This window comes from Antedon mediterranea, chromosome 11, assembly GCF_964355755.1.
Source record: "Antedon mediterranea chromosome 11, ecAntMedi1.1, whole genome shotgun sequence".
NCBI lineage: Eukaryota > Metazoa > Echinodermata > Crinoidea > Comatulida > Antedonidae > Antedon > Antedon mediterranea.
Window position 1 is genome coordinate 8712420 of NC_092680.1, and position 26584 is coordinate 8739003.

The 26584-nt window shown below is 32.1% G+C and overlaps 2 protein-coding genes across 5 annotated transcripts in view; one reads left to right on the forward strand and one right to left on the reverse strand.

Moving 5' to 3' along the window:
- Window positions 1–7093: 7093 nt before the first annotated feature.
- Window positions 7094–15166, forward strand: LOC140063117 (transmembrane 6 superfamily member 1-like). Of its 2 annotated transcripts, XM_072109557.1 has the most exons (8): window positions 7094–7472; window positions 7705–7802; window positions 8496–8599; window positions 9051–9255; window positions 9463–9564; window positions 9894–9986; window positions 13912–14031; window positions 14975–15166. In XM_072109557.1, exons 1-8 carry the CDS (start codon window positions 7265–7267, stop codon window positions 15164–15166), a joined length of 1122 nt encoding a protein of 373 aa, XP_071965658.1. In that variant the 5' UTR covers window positions 7094–7264. The 2 variants fall into 2 exon arrangements, with proteins under 2 accessions (XP_071965658.1, XP_071965659.1); XM_072109558.1 differs by lacking the exon at window positions 7705–7802 and having other exon boundaries at window positions 7307–7472.
- The window catches only part of LOC140063116 (SH2 domain-containing adapter protein F-like), a 34555-nt gene continuing 22860 nt past the window's right edge, over window positions 14890–26584 (reverse strand). For all 3 annotated transcript variants that reach the window (XM_072109554.1, XM_072109556.1, XM_072109555.1), the window contains exons 2-6: window positions 25185–25365; window positions 24294–24848; window positions 23990–24137; window positions 21084–21203; window positions 14890–19393 (exon numbers count right to left, since the gene is read on the reverse strand). In XM_072109554.1, coding sequence (XP_071965655.1) covers window positions 19210–19393; window positions 21084–21203; window positions 23990–24137; window positions 24294–24848; window positions 25185–25365 — 1188 coding nt within the window. In that variant the 3' untranslated portion in view covers window positions 14890–19209. The remainder of the gene's footprint in view (window positions 19394–21083; window positions 21204–23989; window positions 24138–24293; window positions 24849–25184; window positions 25366–26584) is intronic.

The window sequence follows — 26584 nt, forward strand, 5'->3', positions numbered from 1 at the left end:
AGGGGCAAAGAACTTATAACACAAGAAGAATCTCCTGTTCGTCCGAAGCGCGTAACAATTTCGAAAGGCATTGTGGGATAGAATAGAGCTATGGGTGGCGCCATTGTGAGCCATGGAGTAGGGCGCCCGCATCAAATTAGAAAGTCAAAATCATAGAGGGGTTCTGCTAATGCTCTAGGGGGTATAGAGTAATTGACTGAGGAGTAGGGCGCCCGCAAATTGAAGAACAGGAGATTCTTGTGTTATAAGTTCTTTGATAAAATATACCAAATTGACTACTGTATTGAGAATTCTCAACTATTACCACAGTACGACTGTACGATGAAGTCTACTGGTATAATCGGATATGCTGATGATTTCCTTGTTAACTTAAGGGGTTCATTTAATTACTGAATTCTGATTGGTAGTAATGAAATACTGGAATCCTATTTGATGTAGGCATGGATAAAAAGAATTAGAAGGATATGCATCAACGGCGACATCAAACGATTTTACAACGCGCTTGCCTATACTAAAGCACTGCTGCCAATCAAACATTGAACTCCGTGTCTCTAACCGCGGCCCTCTGTAGAACGCTGCGAATCAACTGCTACATTTTTTTAGACCACGTTACCATGTAGAAATCGTATGCGCAGTCTGAATGTTCTATTGATATGTCTGCGTCGATGATTAATTGACAACAAAAATGTATTGCTGAACAATTTTGTTTTAGTTTCATAACAATCGGACTACGAAAAGTTCACTTTCTTACGACTGGTAATTTTAAGTAGTTGGTAATATTAATAAAATATGCAATTTTTATATTTGAATTATCATTATTTGCCTGCCATCTTCTGTCATTAAAAATTGCGTTAATCTATAGAATATTAAATTATGCATTTGACCATGTATGTTGTTAGCGTGTCCGCCGGTGTCCACACATAGAACAATCGTGTTTTTAATATATGGCTAAGCAGTGGTTTCTTCATAAATCTCCTTAATTATCGATGTAATTATATTTAAATTTTAGTTCCTGGTGATTGGCTAGTGGTTATGTCATCAACATCACATCCAATCACCCGGCCTAATTGAATGAAAACAGCGATCCCTGATCCGGGATTGGCTGGCTATGTATAGTTGCGATACGTTACCTAGCGGTCGTTTTGAAAAGTACACGCATGGCAAACTTAATCACGAACAAACGAAGTATATATTATTATTCACACAAGAAGTAAGACAACGGTGAGTATATAGATCATGATTACACGTTGTATCTACTACACTTAATATTAGCCTAGGCCTACCTAGGCAGTATCAATGTCGGCAAATCATATGGTTTACTAGTAAGCCTAGAAGCTAGAAGGCCTAGGCCTAGTATCCTTGCTGATTTTGTAATTTTACATGTAGGCTGAGACAACAAATAGTTATTGTCTCAGATGTAGGGCTACTACAGGTCATAAAATGCTACTTTAATGTCATAAAAACATTAGCGTAGATCAATCGCGGCAGAAACCTATACTAATTACAATTATAATTATATAGCATCTACAATTCTAAGCCAATAACAATATAGTATTTTATCTGGTATATTGATGAAGTAAGCCTACACTAGGGTCTTCACAATAACGTACAATGTAGTTTAATAACTGTTTTCAATAAACATTATACTCAGCAGTGGCGTGAGGCAGAGGCCAAAAAGGTTAAATGTCGTTGCATATGTGCAGTAAACAATTATATTAGGCACGCGACCGTTTCGTTGTTACCATGCGGTTGATTAAACTGTAACATTGTGGGCGGTCCACGCTCTGTCGGCGAGAGTCAAGGAACCCTTGATCTCACGTCGATGCATATCCTTCTATTCTTTAATCCATGATGTAGGTGACTACTTCGCATCATGGATTAAAGAATATTCTATTCTTTAATCCATGTTCGCATGCAGCTAAAGTAAAATGACGTCACGTTAAAGAGGGTCGTCACACAGAGTTCATGCATATTAAATTAATGAAGCAAACTTGCTGAGAGTGTTTTCCACCAACCACACACGCGACGCGAGATTTATCGAAACTCCTGAGCCATCGACTGACGATCATGTTTTTGATAATTAAAATAATAATATATACAACAAAATATAATTGTTTTCACTGCTGAGGATAATAAATAATATATTTAATTTTAACATAACAGGAAAGCCTAGATACTTCCTTCCAGTGCGAATAAAAAATATTAATGTACAGGATCTAAGCCAAATGGATCAAATAAACAACTATATATTTAATCTGCTTCTTTTGTTATCAGGAACAATATCGGAATTATTTTATTTTCTGTACCACCGATCGCACCACCATTATCACTCTGAAAACATTTTGTAAAATCATGAGCGCGCAAGAAGCAGAGACAAAACATCCTTTTGCATATGCGCTGCATGAGACTCTGTGACGTTACTTTAGCTGCGTGCGAAGAAGTAGTCACCTTTGATGTAAGGTGGTAGTAGGACTGTCACGCCAAAATTGGTCCGGCCGGATCGATTTTGGTCGTAATCAAGCACCAAAACTGGTCCGATCGGATTGATTTTGGCGTTGAAACAGTCGCTAAAACAGGTCCGACTAGGCCAAAACTGGTCCGGCCTTTAAACGATCGCTTATTTATTCTTTAAAATGTGTTAAGAAGCCTCCTGCAATCAGTTCAAATGGGTAAAGTAAACTATGCTTAAAGTAAATATACTAAATATTACCGTACAAACGAAAAGAAATTATCGAAACACTAATTAAAGAAACTTTAATCGGCTTTTGGGATATTCTATTGTTCAGTTCGTTTAAAACTAATTAGTAATAGCGCCCCCTAGTAATTTTATATTATGTCTAAGCAAAGAATATAAATAGGCTCCTTTTATTATCTTTGGTCTAAGCTAAGAACCGAACGCCGATTTATTTTTACCTTTTTAATCTCTCCGTTTCGATAATTCCTTTTCGATTTACTCTAAGCATAGTTTACTTCAACCATTTGGACTCTTGTAAGGATAAATAAGCGATTTTGAAGGCCGGACAAGTTTTAGCCTAGCCGGACCTGTTTTAGCGGCTGTTTCAACGCGTTACAGGACCATGTCCATCCCATTGTAGTAATAAATAAAGTTGAGCCACCTGCGACCATTATAATGTCCTACCATATGCTAATGTAGGGAAATGTTATGCTTACTATTGTTTCTTTTAATAATTTAGTTCAATTAATAAGAATAAAGAATATACTTAACAATATACAACAAATAACATCAATGTACGATGTAGTTTAACACTGCTCTCAACTATATGGTATACTTGAGCACATTGATAAAGAATTGGATAAACTTAACAATATACAACAAATAACATTAATGTACGATTCCGTTTAACACTGTTCTCAACAATAGTCATTTTGGTATACTTGAGCACAGTAATAATATGAAAAACATAATAACACTATAATATTTGTAGATGATTATGACGAGGACACGTACATATGTTGATGAGTATAATTGATACAAATTGACTTTTAAAAGTGAAATAACACTAACATTTGTAGATGAATATGACGAGGACACGTACATAATGTTGATGAGTATATTGATACAAATTGACTTTTAAAAGTGAAATAACACTATAAATGATTGTAGATGAATATGACGTGAATTGCACGTACATTATGTTGATGAGTATATTGATATAAATCGACTTTTATAAAAGTGAAATAACACTAATATTATTAGATGAATATGACGTGGACAAGTACATTTATTGATGAGTATATTGATATAAATCGACTTTTAAAAATGAAATAACACTAATATTTGTATATGAATATGACGTGGACACGTACGTCATGTTGATGAGTAATTGATATAAATCGACTTTTAAAAGTGAAATAACACTATCTTGTCCAAGTACCTTCACTTGCACTGACGAAGGGCTAGTGTTGCCCGAAAGCTCTGCTAACTTTTCTGGCTGTTTTACTTTATCGTTTTGATTTAGCTTTTCGCTTCTTTTTTGTATCACCATTGAAATCCAGCCACTGATACCCACAGCATTGTTATTATTTCAGTATTAATTTTGCCTTTGGATTTACAAATATTAAAAAAGTGAAATAACACTAATGACTGTAGATAATATGACATGTATATATTTTTGTATATTAATATGCACACGTACATACGTTGATGGGTATTGATATAAATATACTTTTAAAAGTACCGTAATAATAGACACTTTATTACCTCCAAGGAGGTTATATTTTCACCCCTGTATGGGTGTGTGTGTGTGTGTGTGTCTGTGAACAGCCTGGAGACCACAGTTCTTATCCGATTCTCACCAAATTTGACAACAATGATCTATGCCTCAAAAGCTCGGACGAGTTCGAATTTGAGAGGAAAAGGTCATAGGTCAAGGTCACAACTAACAAAAAATTATTTTACTGCCTAGAGACCACAGTTTTTATCCGATTCTCACCAAACTTAGCCACAATGATCAATGACACATCATATAATTGTGGTTAAATTTTGAAGGGTCAGGGTCAAAGATCAAGGTCCACAAAAAACTTTAAAAAAAGAAATAAACAAAATAATTTTAAAAAAAAATCTCAGTGAGACTTGAACCAGCGATCTCAACTGTGAGAGGCTGGATACATAACCATTACACCACACTGTCACCCACATCTTTGTAGTGTGCAGTTAACATATTTACACTTAGAACTAATAAAAAAAATGTTTAAAAAAATATTCAGGGGGAATTTTACAGTAGGCGGAGGTTTGTACTCTCGGAGTACCCTCTAGTTTGTAGATGAATATGACATGGACACGCAATAAATATTATCGTTATATCGTATACATGTTGATGAGTATTGATATAAATCGACTTTTTAAAGTGGAATAACACTAAAATGTATAGATGGATATGGCCTCAACAAGTATTGTATTAATCGGTAGTGTATATTGATAGACTTCCAACCTGTAATGCCAATGAAAGCTGGAAACAAGAATTGTGATCCTAAATAGTATTCTTCTAATAATCTTGGTATGTAAAGGCATGCAAAATCCCAACGCAGCCAGGGGAGGGGTTGGAGTTTCGAACAAACTCCCCTGTCCCCGTCCTACGGTTTTTGTGAACTTTTTAGTAGCGTGCAAATGCGACTCTACAGCTCACTATGTCGGTCGGTCAGTCGGTTGGTCGGTCGGTCGGTAAACACTAACTCAAATTTGAGCACGCGACTGCAGCAATGTATATGGCCTTTTAATAGAAATCAGCAGTGAAAGTATATGTAAATAAGTATGCGTTAATATAGAATTAGTTTTTTTTTTCATTTAATTAATAGTATTAAAGTTATCTGTGCTTAATTATACTCAAATGACTATAGTTAAAAACAGTAAGTATTAAACGGCATCGTACATTAATGTTATTTGCTGTTTATTCAAAGTTTATTCTATTCTTTATCACTGTGCTCAAGTATACCAAAATGACTATAGTTGAGAACAGTGGTAAACAGGATCGTACATTGATGTTATTTGTTGTATATTGTTAAGCTTATCCTGTTCTTTATCACTGTGCTCAAGTATACCAAAATGACTATAGTTGAGAACAGTGTTAAACTGGATCGTACATTAATGTTATTTGTTGTATATTGTTAAGTTTATCCTATTCTTTATCACTGTGCTCAAGTATACCAAAATGACTATAGTTGAGAACAGTGTTAAACTGGATCGTACATAATGCAATGTTGTATTGTTAAGTTTATCCTATTCTTTATCACTGTGCTCAAGTATACCAAAATGACTATAGTTGAGAACAGTGTTAAACTGGATCGTACATGCAATTTGTTGTATATTGTTAAGTTTATCCTATTCTTTATCACTGTGCTCAAGTATACCAAAATGACTATAGTTGAGAACAGTGTTAAACTGGATCGTACATTAATGTTATTTGTTGTATATTGTTAGTTTATCCTATTCTTTATCACTGTGCTCAAGTATACCAAAATGACTATAGTTGAGAACAGTGTTTACCTGGATCGTACATTATATGTTATTTGTTGTATATTATTAAGTTTATCCTATTCGTTATCACTGTGTTCAAGTATACCAAAATGACTATAGTTGAGAACAGTGTTAAACTGGATCGTACATTAATGTTATTTGTTGTATATTGTTAAGTTTATTCTATTCTTTATAGTATATTGATGTTATTGAGTTTATCCTTTGCTTTACTGTGCTTTGATTTGCTGAGCAAGTTTGGTTGCCTGCCCCGCCCCCATATGCTGCCTACTAAATTAGGATGCCCTGGCTTTTCTATAAAAATTGAAGTACCCACAATGCACGTTATACGGAAGTCATAGTCTTGTGAAATACAGACACAATAGTTTTTATCGTATTGTTTTCATTTAAATATCAGTAAAATTGTCTTAAACTGTAAATAACTAAAATAAGCGAATGTATGCAAGTGTTCATAAATGTCACTACTGTTTAGTATTAATACAATTTGGATTAGAACATTTACCAGAAAGGTAGAAAAAAACAAACCATTGAGAATTCTCAATAGCCAGAATGGTATATGTAATATACGTGGTGGTTTATGATTTTTCGTGGTGTCCAAAGGTTACGTATGGGACGTATGGTCGGTGGCGCCATTTACACATGGCCCAAAATTAAGCGTGCTCTTTTTTTTCCTCTTCCGTTTACGTGCTAGCTCATCATGCATTGACTTTCTCATAAAGTCCATTCACATAGCCCAAGAAGAAGCGTGCTCTTTGCCTCCGTTCTCATAAAGTCATGAAAAGCGTTCCATAGTTTCTAATCTTGTAGAAATAGACAATTCCATTTTCGTTGGTATCATTTTAAAAAAAATAAAGTATATTTTCTGATTTAATTTGCACAAAATTATAAAATATAATATAAAAATTATAAATATAAAGTATACCATCTTTATATATTTATTGTGATTAAAAATACCAAATACATTATTTCACGGTAGATACTATTTATCAACTCGAAATTATTATTTACCTGTAGGAATAATGGGAATGTCCATTTTAGGTCGCCCCTGGTTTTTTGTTGTTGGTTCCCTAAGTGCAGTTTGTTTTTGTGTGTGTGTGCAGCACAATTTAAAACATCGACCCATATCTAGGCCTAGTGTGCTGGAGAATTTTGGATTTCTGTAACAACAGTATATAAATAGGCCTAGGCTAGGCTTTTGGGCCTAGTTATTACCTTTTCTTCACATATCTCCCGTGCTGGGTACAGTATACTGTATTAAGAAAGAGATACACTATGGCTACAGCAACAGGAGTGTTTTTTCTGTCGATAACGGCTGTTCCTGTATGCTACAGCATGAATTTACTGACGAGTATGAACGATCATCGCTTAGTTTTTGGCGGGGCATGCCTTATTCTGGCTGCTATCATATTTTTGTCTTATCTTATAATCAGCCTCACAACAAGCAAGCGCAGCAGAAAGCCAAATGATTTATTTTTCTATGGTAAGTCCAGCAGAGACTGGTAATTATTTAGGCGTTTTCACACTTGTTTCAATTGGAATTTAGCCGAGTTTAAATTACATTAGTGTTTTCTTGTTCTTTTAAATTTTTTGGTTTTTTGTTCATGACATCAAATATTTACTTTGAGGTCCTACATAATATGAATTTATGGAAGTCTGTTTTTAAATTTTATTAAAATTATTAAATTATTAACATATTGTTGGATTTTTTGCAGTTTTCTCGTTATTTGCATTTACAAGCGTTGTTGATCTTGTTATTGGATTGGAGTTAGATGGCATTATTAATAATTTTGTTGCATTTTATCTCAAAGAGGTTAGTAAAAAAAGCAGTAGTTGTTTAGTAACTTTAAAAGTACCTTCATTCAATGTTCACTTCAATGTAGACAAACTCATAGCAAAAACTACAATGAATTAAAAATGATTTTAAATATTAAATGGAACAATAAACAATCAGTAATTCTATTTAGAATCTTCTGAATATTCTTGATGGGTAGATGATAATAACACTAATAATGCCTCCCTCCAGAATAAATAAGATTTAGCCTGCAATTCCACATGTCAATATGTATAAGGCTTTGTTTGTCCTGTTCAAATATGCACCCTAGCAGAGCCTCAATAATTATGTTACAGATCCATGGCAGCTGATTTGCACTGAATAAAGTACTTAATGCTACGTGATTATTATTATTTAGAGTTTTGTCCCTTCTAGTTTGTTCTAAGCATGGAGGAATAAAACGTTATTCCTCCATGACCCATGTTCTAAATTAAAATATTTTATAATTATAGTTTTTAATTTTACTGGTTTGTAAAGCACATAGAGCTGATACTTACTCTGACTTTTGCAACTATAAATGTATGTGAAATAAAAACAACTATTTTAAACATCATCTTTGGTTCTGGTTTACACAATATATTAGGAATAAGATTAATTATAATCTTATATCAATTTTTGCGGTATAATTTTACTTTGATTGTTAACTGTTCAAATATTTATATTTTTTTACAGGGTGAACTTTACTTGAACACAGCCTATGGAACCATGATTAACTATTGGGATGGCACAGCCCACTATTGTATGTATCTCATGATGGTGACAGCTATTGTGTGGAAGTAAGTTTGGTTTGTTATTAGTATTTAATTGTTTTATTTAAAATTGTCGTCAAATTTAAAAAATAAACTGTGTGTCTTGCTTGTATAGACCGAAGATGCGTAACCCCTACTTTTTTTTAGTTTTTTAAAAGTGAGCACAAGCCAAGTGTGTACACTGGACCTCCAGTCCATATTCACCAGATCACTATGGTTCAGCCTGTGCTGTTTCATAGAGATATTATAGTGAACTATAATATCTCTATGGCTGATTATATGGCTATGGTTTGCAGTGTCTCTAATAATAATAATATAATTGTAATAAGATTTATAAAGCACACGTATTCACAGTGCTCAAGGCGCTTTACTTAATATTCCTCAATTATCCTAAAAACAAACAACAGTTTTTCAATCCTATGAGTTCATTATAATGCCTCCAAACAATAATAAGTTTGTATATTTTTCTTCTCTTTAGCCAAGGTTACCGTGAGATTGGTTTGTACTGGGTTGGTTCTGTAATGAACAGTATCGTCGTCTTCCTGCCTGGTAACATCGCTGGCAAGTTCGGAGCCGATCTCAAAGCCTCCTACTTGCTTAACATGCCCTACATCATATTTCCACTTCTTGGTGCTTATAGATTCCTTCAGAGTAGAAAACCTGTTAACATTCCAAAAGAACAGGTAGGATTGATAGGACAGAGTCATTCCATTACCACTTCCACTTCTTGTCTATTTCATTTATGTACAACACATTAAGAGCTTGCTTGTATGCGCTATATAAGAATGAACTATTTTTATAATTATTATATAAAAAAAAGGATGTAATGTATCTACAGGATATATGTTCTTATTTTTATAGAATTTTTAATTAATTTCTTCTTTTTTCAGTTAAAGTTACGCCAGAATAAAAGCATATTTCAAAGGCCATTTGATCTAGTGATGGTGATTTACTTAGTGTTATCTTGTGCCTTCTCCTTACTTAGAATGTTGGTAAGTTATAACTGTAATACCAATATTATTAAATTTTCAGCAATGTTATAAATATTATTAAATGTACCCATTTATGTTAACATGATAATACAGAACTATATAAAATTGTGTTCCTTTGCCACTAATTCCCTGTTTGTGTTGCACTTTGGGAAATCCATGAGTGTTGGTAGCTGTACAGTAGGTCATCGTTCTACAGAACAATTGTAACAGTGATTGTTACATGCCACACAATTTGTATGGAAAGCCCAAAATGAATTACTGTGTCATGAATAAAAGACATTAATTTAGTTTGTTGTAATGTATTTGTTTTTTTTTGTTTTTCTTTTCAGGCTGCAATGGACAGTCCAATCCCATTTGCTCAAACTTATGTAAAATTTTATGAACCATATCTTTTGGATCCTGTTATTTATCCTAAACTGCAGGCAAGTGTAACAGTTATCAATAATCAATATCTTTATTTCAACATACTGTACATATAAATATTGTTTTAGTAGTAAAATTACTATTGCAGCCCAGAGACCTGAATTTAATACAAATTGGAAAAGAAAAACAATATACTGTAATATATATGAACAAAAAGGATTAAAAAAATACATTGTATATAGAGTTGACGTCACAACGGTAGGTGGCGCTGCATGGACGGTAGGTGGCACTGCGTGGTTGCTAGCCAACCAAAAAATGTATTCAACTTACCTGAGTGACTCCAAGGTCACCTATGGTTTGGAATAGGCTTATTGAAGTAGTCATTTTAAAACTTATTAATTTTCAATAAAAACAAACTAAAATTTCAAAAGATCACTAAATATTTGTTTTTAATTTATTTATTCTTCACCTACAGTTTAAGTTTAAAAAAATCAAGCTAAGATACATAATTTGATAGAAACACAGATCTATAGTGTGTATCAACAGTAGCGTTGAACGCATTTTTGGTTGCGCTAGCAACCACGCAGCGCCATCTATTGTTGTGACGTCATACTGCAGAATAGTGGAGTCTGTTAGGGCTGAAATAAGGGTGTTTGGTTCAGTTTCTTCCAAAAGCACCAAATTTGGTATACAGGTTGCCCACCCTATACAAATTCAATTTTTGATGGGCGCCAAGCAAAATGACCCCTTGGGTCACCTAATTTGCATAATTTAAAATGGCGGACATTTTCGCTTAAACAGTCTATATCTCTAAAAATATTGGTCATAGGGAGTTGATTTTTAGCCCAAAATGTTCAGAACATAAACATTCCTATTTACTCTAATGAAGTATTTTTGAAAAAAATGACCGGAAGTAACAGTTTTAACCTTTGACCCATATTTTTAGGCATTGCCATATCTCAGTAAATAGTTGTCACAGACAGTTTATTTAAGTGTCAAATTGTTCAGAATATATATGTTACTATTTAATTTAATGAAACATTTTATCCAAAAATGACCGGAAGTACTCAGTTTTGCCTTTGACCGTTACGGTGTAATTACCAACCTTGTTACGGTTAATACATTTTGATATCCATAAAACTACTTGTCATAGAGAGTTAATTTTGGTGTCAAAATGTTCAGAACATAAACATTTCTATTTACTATAATAAAGTTTTTTCTCAAATAATGACCAGAAATACCATATTTGACCTTTGACCTGTTTTTTCAGGCAAATTGCCATATCTCATTATTGGGTTGGAGTGGAAAGTTCATTTTGGTGTCAAATTGTTCAGAATATATATGTTTCTATTCTGCTTAATAGAAGATTTTTCAAAAAAATTTCAGGAAGTATAGTTATTGACTTGTTAAATACATAAAATTTATAAATTTGTTCAGTTAATTGTATAGTTAACTGTATATTTATGATATTATTTTGCAACCCACTTTTGAGCACTTGTCGAAGATGGCTGCTTGCATGTGCAATTGAACAAAGTATACTGAACAAAATTGAATAGATTGTCCTATTTGTAGTGAGTCTAGAGTAATGTAAATGAGAAATGAGAAAATTGTATATACAAAAAATACCCAATCTCATCTAATCGAGTACTTAAATGAAGTCTTCCACATATTTAGCAATAATGTGTAGGCCTACTGATGAAATCCAGAAAAAGTTTTGTTTTGGAAAGTTAGTGTTTCCGTCACTTGTGCTTGCTGTTGCATAACAATTTCATGTTGCTACATTTCTCTTTGTTGCCATAACACGAACAACCACTGAATGGGGAAAAGACACCGAAGATTTCTGTCCTCCAGACCTAAGTCATCCAAGGACCGTCCAGCTTGGTGGTTCTCAACGATTTTCAAATAAAAAAAAAAAAAGAAACCGACCATATACAGTAATCATCTAGAAGAGATTGGATGAATAGGAACAGTTTTGTTACTAATGACATGTTACGCTCTAGTATCCTCTTTTTCATATATTGCCCTTTTTTCAAACTTAAAATGAACTCTGTATTGCATGTCCTTGACTATGTGAACAATGCAAATTTTATGAATGGAAATGTTGTGCAAAAATCAACAAAAAGGTTTAGCCTCATTTCTAAGAAACAATATCATACTCAAGCTCAGAACATGATGGGGCATTTCGTCTTTACGAGAACACTGAAAATATTACAATTACCATACATGTGCTTATGGTGACTGAACCAACCAGACTGTTCAAGGATTGCTAAAGAAGTTTGAATAAGCCATTATTTTCCAAATACTCGATATGAGAAAGGACACATCATTCAATACTTTGAAAATGTAAAAAAAAGAAATGAAAGTAATAAAAGTAAATCTGTTAATGAGGTTAAAACAGCTCATCAATACATTATGTTACACAAGCCACGAGTTGTTACCAATTCCAATATAACAACAATTTAACATTTACTAATCAACCAAAAATCAAGTAAAAAGGCTTAATGAAAAAGATGATACTAAGGCGTAATGTCATAAGTAACAAAACTGTAATACCCAAATCGTGTCCAGATGATGGCCAAATTTAAAAAAATTAAAATTCGAGAATTCTGCCAAGTTTGGCGGACCAAGGATTACTTTAGGTCTGGTGGAAAAAAATATATATTTCAGTTGTGGTTCGTGATATGGCAACAGTAGTCTAGTTTTTATATTGTGCATCCCGAAAATGTCCATCCTTTTAATTAGTAGGTTATACCCCAGTTTGAAGGCCCTTTAAAGAAAGATACTCAGCGAAGCAATGCAATATAGGACAATTACCCTGAATGTAACAACCAAACAAACACAAGTGATGGAAACACTAACTTTCCAAAACAAAACTTGAATAGATTTCATCAGTAAACATTATTGCTAAATGTGTAGAAGACTTCATTTAAGTACTCGATTAGATGAGAATGAGATTGGGTATTTTTTGTCTATACAATTTTCTCTCATTTGCGTTACTCTAGACTCACTACAAATAGGACAATCTATTCAACTTCATTCAGTATACTTCGTTCAATTGCACATGCAAGTAGCCATCTTCGACAAGTGCTCAAAAGTGGATTGCAAAATAATATAAATATACAGTTAACTTGAACAAATTTATAATTTTATGTATGTAACAGGTCAACTGTACTTCCTGACATTTTTTGGAAAAATCTTCTATTAAACATAATAGTAACATATATATTCTGAACAATCTGACACCAAAATGAACTTTCCACGCCAACCCAATAATGAGATATAGCAATTTGCCTGAAAAAACAGGTCAAAGGTCAAATATGGTATTTCTGGTCATTATTTGAGAAAAAACTTTATTATAGTAAATAGAAATGTTTATGTTCTGAACATTTTGACACCAACATTAACTCTCTATGACAAGTAGTTTTATGGATATCAAAATATATTAACCGTAACAAGGTTGGTAATTACATCGTAACGGTCAAAGGCAAAACTGAGTACTTCCGGTCATTTTTGGATAAAATGTTTCATTAAACTAAATAGTAACATATATATTCTGAACAATTTGACACTTAAATAAACTGTCTGTGACAACTATTTACTGAGATATGGCAATTCCTTAAAATATGGGTCAAAGGTTAAAACTGGTACTTCCGGTCATTTTTTTCAAAAATACTTCATTAGAGTAAATAGGAATGTTTATGTTCTGAACATTTTGGGCTAAAAATCAACTCCCTATGACCAATATTTTTAGAGATATAGACTGTTTAAGCGAAAATGTCCGCCATTTTAAATTATGCAAATTAGGTGACCCAAGGGGTCATTTTGCTTGGCGCCCATCAAAAATTGAATTTGTATAGGGTGGGCAACCTGTATACCAAATTTGGTGCTTTTGGAAAAAAGTGAACCAAAATATCCCTAACAGACTCCACTAGAACTCTATAAGGTTGGAAAACTTCTCGGTTTATTATTTATTGTCTTCAACAGATGCTTGTGTACTGGTTTTACTTTACGCCATATAGATTATGTGCAATATATGGCCTCCTTTATCCAGGCTGTGAGTGGATGTCAGATTGGGCATTAATACATGCTGGTGCAGCAATTCAGGTGAGATTTAACTAATGATATTATATAGCCGAAGGCTGGATGGCAAACTACAATGTTATCGCAGTTCAAAAAGTGATTCTCCATGGAGAGAGAACCAACAAGATGGTGGTTGCAATCAGATATGGTCTACGCAATACACACTACTATGTGTGTTAAGCCTGTCTGTGTTAGAACGATACGCAACGCAGCGTGTTAAGCGTATAACGCGAACGCATTCTATATGATCCTCGTATACAAAAAATGCTAGATTACCAAGAAATTATTCATTCCATTGCGATTAACAATATATTTATTTTATAAAAACTTCACTGTGCTTTGACAAGAATATTTATATAAAAATATATTAAATAATGTTTTTGAACACATTTACGGCCGTTATCTTGTTGGTTACCCCTCCCGTTGGAATCACTTTTCAGTCTGGACTCTCTGGATTTAACACAATCATTCAGTTTAAGGTAAGCACATTAATGGGTATATACTCATGGTTTTATGGTTATCATGACTGGTATTTATACATTGATTGATACATGTTGAAGGAGGTATGCAGGTAGGCATATTGGCTTTAGGCACCATACAGACTGTAAATTGATATATTCAGATTCATGCTTATCGATGCAGGTTAGCTGGTTAGCAGACAATATCAACAAATTTGATGCTTATTGGGCAAAGACAATAATAAATAAATTGAGATTAAATTTTTAGCTTTACAGTATTTCAAATTGATTTCTATTTTTAAATGTATCCTTTTACAACCATCCATCATTATTAAAATAAAAAATAAACCATGGATGATAAATGAGGTACAGTATTCGAAATAAACTGTGTATTGCAACTTTTGAATGAATTGTTAGAGAGAAATTCATTTTGCATTGAGATTTATTGAAAATTCACTTATTATCGCAATATTCAAACAGATAATTTAACAATAAAAAATATTTTTCAGGGTCAATTTTCTCACATCGGATCGTCCCTTCATTCTAGGACACCATACATCTTGCGGGTTCCTATCAACACAAGGCCTACATTCTGGGTTATCAATCTCGCTCTACTTGTCTTCCCACAACTGTTGGCATGGCGATGTCTCACCAAACCAGCCTTCTTTGTCAAGCAGTCAAATAAACCAAAAACAAATTAAATGTCATTAATCCAATAAGTAAAATTTTGATGTATAAATATGGTATTTTTAATCAATAGATATAAATAGTTCATATGTAATTTTCTGATTGCAGGACACAGACACGTTCCTGAGAAACAATAAATATATGTTTTATAACATTTATTTATTGTAATAATTTTAATTTCATATGTAAAGTTTTACTAGTAATTGTAGTATTTAATAATTATTATGCAATGGGGCAATAGTAATTTAATCATAAAAATTATAATATGATTGATTATTTTTAAAATAAATCATTTTATAAAAACAAGAATCATTCTTTTAATAAAGTTAAAAATCAAATAATTGTCTGTCATTTATATATAAATCACAATCAACTAAAATATTCTATAACAAAGTTGAACTCATAATGAACACAACAGAATATTAAATTCTGTACAAATGCATTTATTCATGATTGTATTTTTGTATTTTTTTATTTTGGTTTAAGAAGACACCTTAAAATGTACATACAATCATTGCCAACATTATAACGCATTATTGTGCAATATTCAGATTGACTATATAACATGGGCCAACCTTTAATGAGGCTAGTCAGGAAGAAACATTTTTACTCAATTATTTTAATTTGTATACATACATTTGTTATGTAATAATTTAAATAAAATCTAAACCAGACCTATTTACACTGAGCCCAAATACCCCTTCCACATTGTCTGGTGTGTGTAAATAGAGTTCTGCTGGGCAATGTGAAAGAGGTATCCTTAAACACTATACCCATTTTATTTATCCAGCCCTTGATCTAGGCTCTGTGTGAATGTAACTAACTTTAGTATATTACATACATACAACCATAGTTTATATTTAACAAAACAGCATTTCAGAATGAAAATGTCAAGATCATAGAAGTTACTTATCAATGTTAATCTTTAAATAAATATGTATTCTACTAAATGATTATTACTTGAAATGAATAGGTCACTCTTGTGCCTCCTGGAGTCAGCTGAAATATTTAAAAAACACCTCAATCAAAATAGAGCAATTAAATGAAGTTTATTAATATAGAACAATTTTAGTACAACTATACAAACAGTATTAGAACAAATAAATTGCACAGATAGTAACAAAAGAAAAAATCTATAAAACAAAATTACACATGTAATAAAAGAATTCTTTAGCTTAAGCATTTTAAGCATAAAACATATTTTCTAAACTATTATCTATTTTATTAAATTACAAAGAAATTTCTTTTACACTTTATAATGATATACTGTATAATATTTTGTAAAATTGAACAAAAACACAAATAACTTTGAAAGTAACATTACAATACTATATTTTGTTCATACAAGCTTTAAACAAATGGATTAATTATACATGACCGATGCGCTCTTAGGTTAAATCCTATGAAATTCATATGAAAACAAAGATATTGTTTATTTCCCCACAAAGTCAAGAAATAATAATAATTACAATTCTATCAAAATAAAATTAATAATTAACTCAGACAGTATTAAACAAAAGCGAAAGGTTTGAGTAATTTGCAGCAAATATACAAGGACTGTAATGTAATTGTATATTTTTTTTAAATCATAAATATGCTTTTTCATTTCTGTTATATTACATGATATAAACATAATTTTCGTCCAGTTATAACAATCAGTTAGAAACAGTTGTTTTTGTTATTATACCACAAATACTTATTACAAGTATTATTAAAGAAAAATAATATTAAAAGTAGTAACTACTCATGAATGAAGCACCCAGATGATAAAAGAACAGAAGCACCAATAACATAAATAAAAATAGTAAATACAAATTGCCATAATGAAAAAGCACAATTTGGAATGACTTAGAACTAATGGAAAATAAAATAAACTGTACTAAAAAGTTATTTCCTACTTTAAGAGTACAGTTGACTGTCTCAATACTGGACTCTCTGAAAATCAGTAACTACCAAAAGATGCAATTATTTATTACCATTCAAAACACATTTTGAATAATACCATTTCTGGAAAACTCAGATACGCGGCCAGGGCGTACACCACTGAGAGAATTGAATGTACTAATCAAGAAAAAGAAACTAATCAACTCTTCCAATATTAGACATCTACAAAAGTGACATCAGATTTTTGTCTAACCTTTAGTTTTGGTTCAGTGGAACATGTTCTTAAATTTACAAAAGAAAAGGAAAGAAAACAACAAACTTAAAAATATATAGTACTACACTGACACATTTTGTATTGGGTTACTTTTAGAAATATTAAGTGAATATTAATACATTTTGTATTGAGTTGTGAAAATTAAAATAAATAAGCAACACATTCCAACAAGCATTGCAACACATAAAAAATCTGTAAAATTGAAAATGCATTACACCACTTATTTATGGGTATTAAACCAACAAAAATCAGTACAAGCATTCCATAGTTCAGATCATGTGACACTTTGTGTTATACATAAGCAACCTCTACATTTATAAAGAGTCGATTCCCATATCCATGCTACCGTCAAATTGAGTATAAACAACAAATAATGTAATTATACATTTTTTTTAATGCTTGATTTATTCGTTGCTCTGTATTTGACACAACATGCGTCAAATTAGTATATAAACTGGTGCAATGTATTTGGTATTATATTATCCCTGGCCAGTCTCTTTAAAATAGCATGAATACTTACAATTTAAATTTCATACACTTAAAAATTACAAAACTTAAATATTAAAAATAGATTTGGAACTTATTCATACATCAAAACAGATGATCCAATAGCATGTTTTGTCTTTATCCAATCTTAATATTTACAGTATTGAATACAGTACATAATATGGAAAAATTATAACTGCTGCCCTCTATTGGCAAAAACAAACATACCAAAGCACTGCCCTCAACGAAAATGATGAAAGAATAATTATTTTGCGACCATATTATATTTAACATTTAAATTCAAACAAAAAGTAATACATGCAATATATTTTTGGTTTTTCTTATTATGGATAAACTATTTAGATTGTAAATAAACATTTATTTATTTACTCCAGTAATTTACAGACTCAATGATTCAAAGGATATCTAAAAGTCACATAAAATCATGAAAGTCAAAAATGCCAAATAATTTAATTATTTAAGTTAACTTTTTAATTCAAGACGCTACAAATAATACATCCAATATTTTAGGCCCATATATTTGTCATTATTTACACGATGTGACCTAATTAAGGAAGCACAGAAAATTCAATTTGTAATAAGCTATGCTCTTAATACTTTCATTCTTATACATGACCAGACATTCAATGGTTTCATTGAGTAATTACACAGGTAATCACATTATTCAGGAGATATTTGTTATTTATTATGATTAATCTAATCTGAAACTTTAATTTCTATAAATGTAGTCATTTATTCATACAATAGATGTCTGGCTGTGAAATAAAGGGCTACACAATTTTTATATATCTACACACGTTTCTGTACTGCTTACTGAGTGGATATTAATATACAAAACATAATAGATTTGATTTGAAATGGAGTTACTAAAACCTTGTACAATAAAGGGATTGGTCTATAGCAACATCGTCTAGAAATTACAATGCATTATCATAATAAACACCACCCAAGTTTTTTGTTGCTATGGTATCTTCAATTGACAACACTGTCAAAAAAAAACTGCAAGTTTAACTGGTCTGTCTGACTAAAGAAGCTTAAATCCTGACTCGGTCAATAGGTGTCTCTTGATTGTACATATTTCCTTTAAAAATAGCCCTCTGCAAAAATCACATTTTGATTGAAAACAAGGCTCCCATCAAAGTCTTTGATGCTAAATTTCTAAGAAATCTCTAGAAATAGCAGTGGACATCATAAACTTGCTAAAGAAGCTTAAGCTATTTCAGGACATGAGGTCAGAAGCACCTGTCACGGCTGTAAAAGTCTCAGAAGGAAGGCACCTATTCCTGATGCTGCCTTAGTTGTCATCAGACATCAAGGAGTATGTTTCTTGTATTTGATACTAACTGTCGATGACTACAGTATTAAGGAGGCGGCATCTTTATCAATAGCACTTCAGAGCAGGTTGTCATGAACAGAATACAGTAGCATCATGTGCTCTGCACCTTTGATATTTAGTTTATGTAAGGAATAATAACTGATAACACTTGGAATTGATTTAAATGGTTTGCTAAATTCTCCCAATATATATCCTTCTTGGTGAAGCACTATCTTCATATGCATATAACCTTTGGCACTCCTGCAATAAACAAAAAGGACATATTTAAATTTTTTTTAAAAAATTCAACTTTTTATAAAGTCATTATCAATACAAATTAAAATAGTACCCCTTTTAAGGGGACATCTTTGAGACCCAACAAACCGTCTCCTGATCATGGGTTGTATATGTATATGAGATGCCATGTTCTTTTTAATGGTGTGTCTTCATAACAGGGATTTCTCCTGATAGGAGTGTCCCTTGAATAAGTGTGTACAAAGGATTTATATATCACATTAAATTAAACAAAAAATCAAAGACTATTTGTCTATCATGATACATAATTTTGTTGTTTTTCCAAGAATCTACTATTATATACAAGGACATTTTGTAATTACTTGCTCTACATGTAAAACGAGATTGGATTTATGTCAAAATGGCTTATAAACAAAGCCATGCTTAATGTTTTGTTGAAATTACTGTACAATATCACAAGTAGTGATTGATAGAATTGTAAAATAACTAATATGAAGCAAAATCTGTACATTCCTTTATGACATTCATGGGATTGTGTCTTACTGTTCATGGTAATGTGAGCATTTATTATAAAAGGCGAACAATTTTGATATGTATACATTTTGTAGCATGTTATTATTTTTTTTTAAATCTAGTGTGGGCGTCAAAATCCCCAAAAAGCCACAATAAACAATTTATTTCGCATTTGTACTTCTTATTGGTAATATTACAAATGGAAAGCAAAATCATTTTTAAGATTCTAATATATTTGCAAATATTCATAGTAAATTTTAAATCGATCAATTTAATTTTGAAGGACTGTTACTACAGAATCAAACTTCTTCCTGTTTATTCAACTTTAATTTTCAATTATTGTCATTTATCATAGCTTAAAAATGAATATCATGTAAAGCATGTCACTAAGGCTATAAATGTCAAACAAATAATCTTTAAGTTGAAATTGGTTATAGTATGATTCCTGAGTATTGGAAAGGTACAACAGGAAAGAATTAAAGAGATAAAGGGATAAATTCCAGCAGGTTTTGCCAGCAAGATTGACCAGTATAAATTGGCTACAAGACTGGTATTAAAATGGCGTAAAAAAATACAAAACACTTGTCTAGTAGTGGTAGGAAGGCCTAGCAATTAAAACATATTTTGTTGATTGAATCGATTAAGTACAACAATATATTTGACTTTGTACTTAGATTTGATACCTTATAAACTTATTTGAATTTCTCATGATGTTGGTTCAGTAATATTAGGCCTGGCAAATTTATTTCAATATTTTTCATAGCAGCAGTCAGGGATGGATTCATAGTGCATTGGCAATTTACCAGTGTACATGACTCAGCTGCCAGCATATCTCTTGGATTGCAACCAACATGTGCTGAGACATAACAAAGGTAATGAAACGCATGGGATACAAAACATATTATTTAACGAGAGTTGGCATCAAGAATATTGTATCTGTACTATTAATTTCAATGAATTTACTACATTGGCAAAGTTCTTATTTGTAATTCTTTGTTTCTTTTCATTTTAATTGTGTGTAAATCAGGACAAATAATTCCTGAACTGAAGATTGATAGTGATAAACATATAGCATAGAATATTAAATAATATAGAAATATGGTCAAAGAGATTATGGCTATGGGTTGTGCAATTCTCTCAAACAACCGCTCAGCCACTTGATTGAGCATAAACATAAACTCACTTTAGTGACAATGAGAAATCCTTTGCACTGCTTTCACTCTGGCGTACTAAATAGCTTCCCTCACGACATGACTTTAATTTCTTTTCTGCATCGCATCTAGATAGTTTACCGTGGTACCATCTATGAAGAACGAAAAAAAACAAGTTATTTTTTTAAAAGCAAGTTAAGGTTATAACAAAGGCACACATTATACCAACCCAACATAGTTAACAGACTTTGTTGCATTATTGGCAAAATTATAGAAGTACAGTATAACATTATATGTAGTATTGAGCAATTCACACATGTACACCAGTCGTTGAAAAATAATAATGAGATGTTTGCACACCGAATGGGTACATTAGCTGTTAGGAACAATCCAAATAACAGCTGTACTTATTTCTGTGTGATATTATCTATCTGGTTATCTACACAGCTAAACCATTTCAGAAATAATATTATATTGAAAACTAATGTCTGTTGAATATTGAAGTAAGCTTCACATGATAATTGGGAATGTTTTACTAAAGTTTTTCTACTGATTTTGTTTTGTTATTTCATTGGTATGTTTTGTTGTAATTTCATTGTTGTGATTTGTTCATTTAAGATCTGGAAGTAATACAATGCAAAAGAAATTCTCAAAATAATAAATGAGAATAACGATATAGCAGAAAGGTCAATCTTTTTAATATTTTTTCCTATAGTAATATTAGTTTATGGATAATAAACACTAACTATTGTTCATAATACTATAAAATTCAAATATAACTTTTGAAATTCAAAACATTTGAATTAGAGACCACTTGATTGTTTTAGACTTCCTTAACCAGTTGTCCACTTCCTTGATATTTTATATTAAGTGCGTAGGCGATTTCCTAAATGACAAATCTATTACTTTCATTATTATAGTTTACACAATTTAAATATGAAAAACATAATCCTCTTTTTGTTATAATTATAGAAACATAATTAATGTTCTATAGGAACATAGCATTTATGCAAACTACTTCCCTGTTCTAAAGTAATGTACACACATTAAAATGTATTACCATCAATTAGCACTGCACCAAATTATCTCAGTGTCAATTAATGAACACTAATAACCAAGGTAGTAACAAATAACAACCACATCTTTTAATTGAAGATTCTCAGACCAAACCTACTTTACTCAAATAGGTTAAATAAAACTAGAGTCAAAACTACAATATCACAGCTTAAAAAGTGATCACCTATGGGGCCGAACCATACAATATTGTTACATCAATCGGCAAAACATATATGCACCTTTGTGACTGTGTTGTAGAATGTTGGGAGTAATTCTTATAGTATAGACCTGGTATGCAACTATAGATTCAATTCAATGTTTATGCTTAAGTAGTTATATATAATATCTGTCCTAATAACATAAAAGGCCTTTATCTTTAATATATCATCTAGAGACACAAAAGGAAATAGTGTTGTATAAAAACAAGTATGAAATCTGAAATAGATATTAGCAAGCTGTAATTGAAGGAGCTAGGGAAGGAAATCAAGTGCTGTTAGACAATTCTACCCATTCCATATGGACTCGGTTCAACTACTCAATTAGACATTCCTCCTGCTTTGATATTTCCTTAAGTTCAATTTAGTAAGTTTAAGCTCTGGTTAATGTTTATTTAGAAATTGATATCAAGATACAAAATACAAATTTTAAGACTACAACCAAACCTTTTTTAGGAGACACCTCTATTAGGGAGACATTTCTTGGGGTATTAGTTCAGATAGAATAAATGCATGTAGATTTAAATGTTGACATAATTTCAACAAAGATCTGAATATTCGATACAAGAAACTACCATAATTGAAAGAATTTGAGAAAAGACCATTTTTTTGCATTTTCCTATCGTAAATAAAACAGGGTTTTTTTTATGGGATGGGATATCAGTTCAAAATATGGTTGTGTAGACAAAAATATTTAAAATTGGCCAATATATGAATGATACAGTGTTGTATTAAATTAATAAATATAGTCTTATATGGGAAAAGAGGCATATAGTACATGTATGTGTACAAAAGCCCTAAACTATTATTACTACCATCATTATTATTGCCACAAACACATGTCAAAGCTGCAAGCAACATAAACATGCTATAAACCCATAAATTACTTATATAATCTCAAATGTTATCCTATGTTATTGCATGAAGTTTAACATAACACTAATGTTGAACTGGTACCAAACAGTAGCAAGGCACATTTTCACATCTAGTAATATGAACATTTGAAATTTAGCTAATGGATCCAAACACTACACCCACAAATGAGTTCAAAGTTCAAAGTATTACTAGTTTTTGTCATCATTTTAAATGATTTTCCCTCTTTCTATGATGTTTTAGTTTACAGTAAATCTTACATATATATTTTTTGTACATGTAGTCATAAGGGTAAAATAAATAAGATACAGAGTCAATGTGGTCTATATAATAGCCATCCTAGAAATGCTAAACATAATAAGAACAATTACGTTGTGTTGCTTTGTGGTGGCCTTTAGATATAATTAAATAAATTGCACTCGATTAAAAAACACAGATATTATCGACAACATGGGAAACCATATGTGTCGTTTAAAGAGTGACATTAGGGAGCTTACGATTTGTGACGACCTAGCAACAAGTTAGGTCATGAGCGCCACATGGGTGGAGGATACCGGCGCTATATAAGTTTTCATTTATTATTATTATTATTATTATGTCAATCAATGTGTTGTCAGTCATTGCCTAGAAACCCTCAAAACTGTGTTGAGTTGGGGAGTCAGGAAGCATGTCCCCAACTTCCTCACATGCGAATGATTGGTTGTCTCAATCACAAGCTTTCTTATAAGAATAATAAGCATCATTGAATGAAGTGAAATAACAGAAGAATATGTAATTTAATGAATATAATATACCCTTGCTCTTGTAGTGGTTTATTTGGATCCACAAATTCTCCTACTGGGTCTGGCTTGGTTCTCATAATTTCTAAATGTAAATTATTCGACGTTGGTTTATTGGAACAGCTACTGCTACGGCTCATTTGGCTGTGTTCTCTATTGCCTCCTAAAGGAAGAATTTCAAGTTATATGAAATATTTTTAGAAAAATTTCTTTATTTGCACACTCAGTTGTGTTATACTGTAACAAATTATTATACTTCGGAAAACCAATAGAAAATAAAAACTATTTATCTTAAAAATATTGGGAATACTGCACATACCTTGTGCAGCACGATTCTTCTTCCATTCCCACGGCTCATCATATTCAGTTTGAGGTCGATTATCTGTTTCTGGTGTCGGTCTTACTCCATGATTAAGACCGGCCACATCTGACCTACTCCTAGACCTTGGAATACTTATTTCTACATTCGGTGAGGTAGCTTCTTCTTTGGCCTTGGCACTACGCCTCATCTGCCATTCCCACGGCTCATCGTACTCGGCTCTTGGCCTCGTATCCGATTCAGGTGTTGATTTAAGACGACTTCTATCTTCAGATCGAATCGTGGGAGCATTGTAAGCTGTGCTGGTAGGAACTGAGTGTGTTGGTGGTGTATTGTTATTTTTTAAAGGAGTTGGTTCGGTAACTCTTGGTGATAACCGTCCATTTTCTAATGTTAATCCATTGTGATGTGTTTTTACTTCACCCATTGGTGTAACCATGTTTTCAGGATGCTCATGTGCCAGTTTTGATTTACCATGGAAACTAAGTCGTGCATTCGGTGCAACAGCTCCATTACTAACCCTACCACCAGCCCCAGTTCTTCCTCCTGCTGCACCTACAAAAAGCATATAATCTATATTATGCCACACATATTAACGCAACCAACTAAGGATAAATATACAACATTTCTGAGTAATGTTCTACAAGTTTTATTGCTTGTAATGCAATCTGATCACATTTATTGATTTCTACATTAATGATGTATAGTAATGAGCTACAGTAATGGATAAATACTCCAGAATTGCATAAAGTACCGGGCAATGTACTTTCTATTCCATACTCAACAAATGTGTCTTATTTTCCCTAATGCTATACACCAGTGTCACGAACGAAGGTGTCTATTTAACATGGGTTCTACAAATAGTAATACTATACTCTATTAACTGCTTACCTTTCTCAACTCTTTTACTATAAGGTTCATATGGTACAGAGTAATCATCCTCAGGGGGTTGTGCTACTGGGGTTGGAGGTTGCTCAAACTTATTATCTTGTGGTAAGCTGTAACAATTCTCCTGTTCCAAGGCTTTGCGAATATCTTTGGGGTCACTGTAATCATCCAGTACTACGGTTGCCTGAAGACAAAATATTTAACATTTAAACATTTATGGTAAAAAATCACGACATAAAATTAATCCTGAATCAAATAAAGTAGAAACTCTCTATCTTTAATTAATTAAGTAACTATTTTACTGTGTACATTTATTATTTCAGCATTGTTTCTCTCTCTGTACTGTAAATACAAAAGTATGCATACTACATCATCATCAGTTTATTTCCTTACATAATAACAAAATTTGTGTACAAAATATTGAATCTTTACTAGGACATGCATTTAATTGCTCGGTGTAGTCTTCATTTTTAACCCGACGTTGATTAATGAACCTTTTGGTTTTTATACAAATAATGATGTTTATACATATTTGTATAACATATTGAAAACAAGAAAAAAACAATAGTGATAATCATAAAAAGACAGAAAAAAATATATCACTAATAACAGTGTAGTCTATGGGCCTGTTTCTGCTGAGCAGAAATAATCGATTATTTAACCGTTTATTTTTTTAATCGATTATTTTTGGCCAGCAGAAACGGCGCAAAATAAAATAACCGATTAAAAATAACCGATTAAAAACACTCAATCCATTGCGTGTTTTAATCGATTATTTCTTGTTTTAACCGATTATTGCGGAGCAGTTTTGAGCTGCAACGCAAATAGCGATTATTGACCTCACTTTGACCTCTAGAGTATGACAAACTTATTCACGTCACAAAGCATGCTGTTTATTTGCGCGATATCGACGACGATCAGCAAAACCACGATCGCGATGTAGACCGAATAACAATCAAATGTTAAACATTTGATTTTTATTATTTTGTGGGGAAGAATTATACCGAGAGACTCCAGGATGATCCCAGGATTCTGTGTTACAAGTACACCCGTTACATACCACCACCAGTCCAGGCTAACGATGTTTTACATGTCATTTTTTAGGCCTGTTGTCTGTTGACTTGTTTCGGTAGAAATATATAGCATAGCCTAGGCCTAGCAGGCCGAAGGTAGAACCAACGAACGGCGAAACGAACTTTTTTCGCCGACGTGTCCTTATTAATATAACATCATTATTCTGTTGTATGTGGTACGGTATTAGGCCGAGATGTTTATTTTACAAATAATATAGCTTTACGTAAGAGTAATTTTTAATCCTACATGTGAGAGTTTTAGGCAGCGATAGGATGTAAACAAACCAACTCTCATTGGCCTTTCATAACTTGAACTGCGCTGTGGGAGAA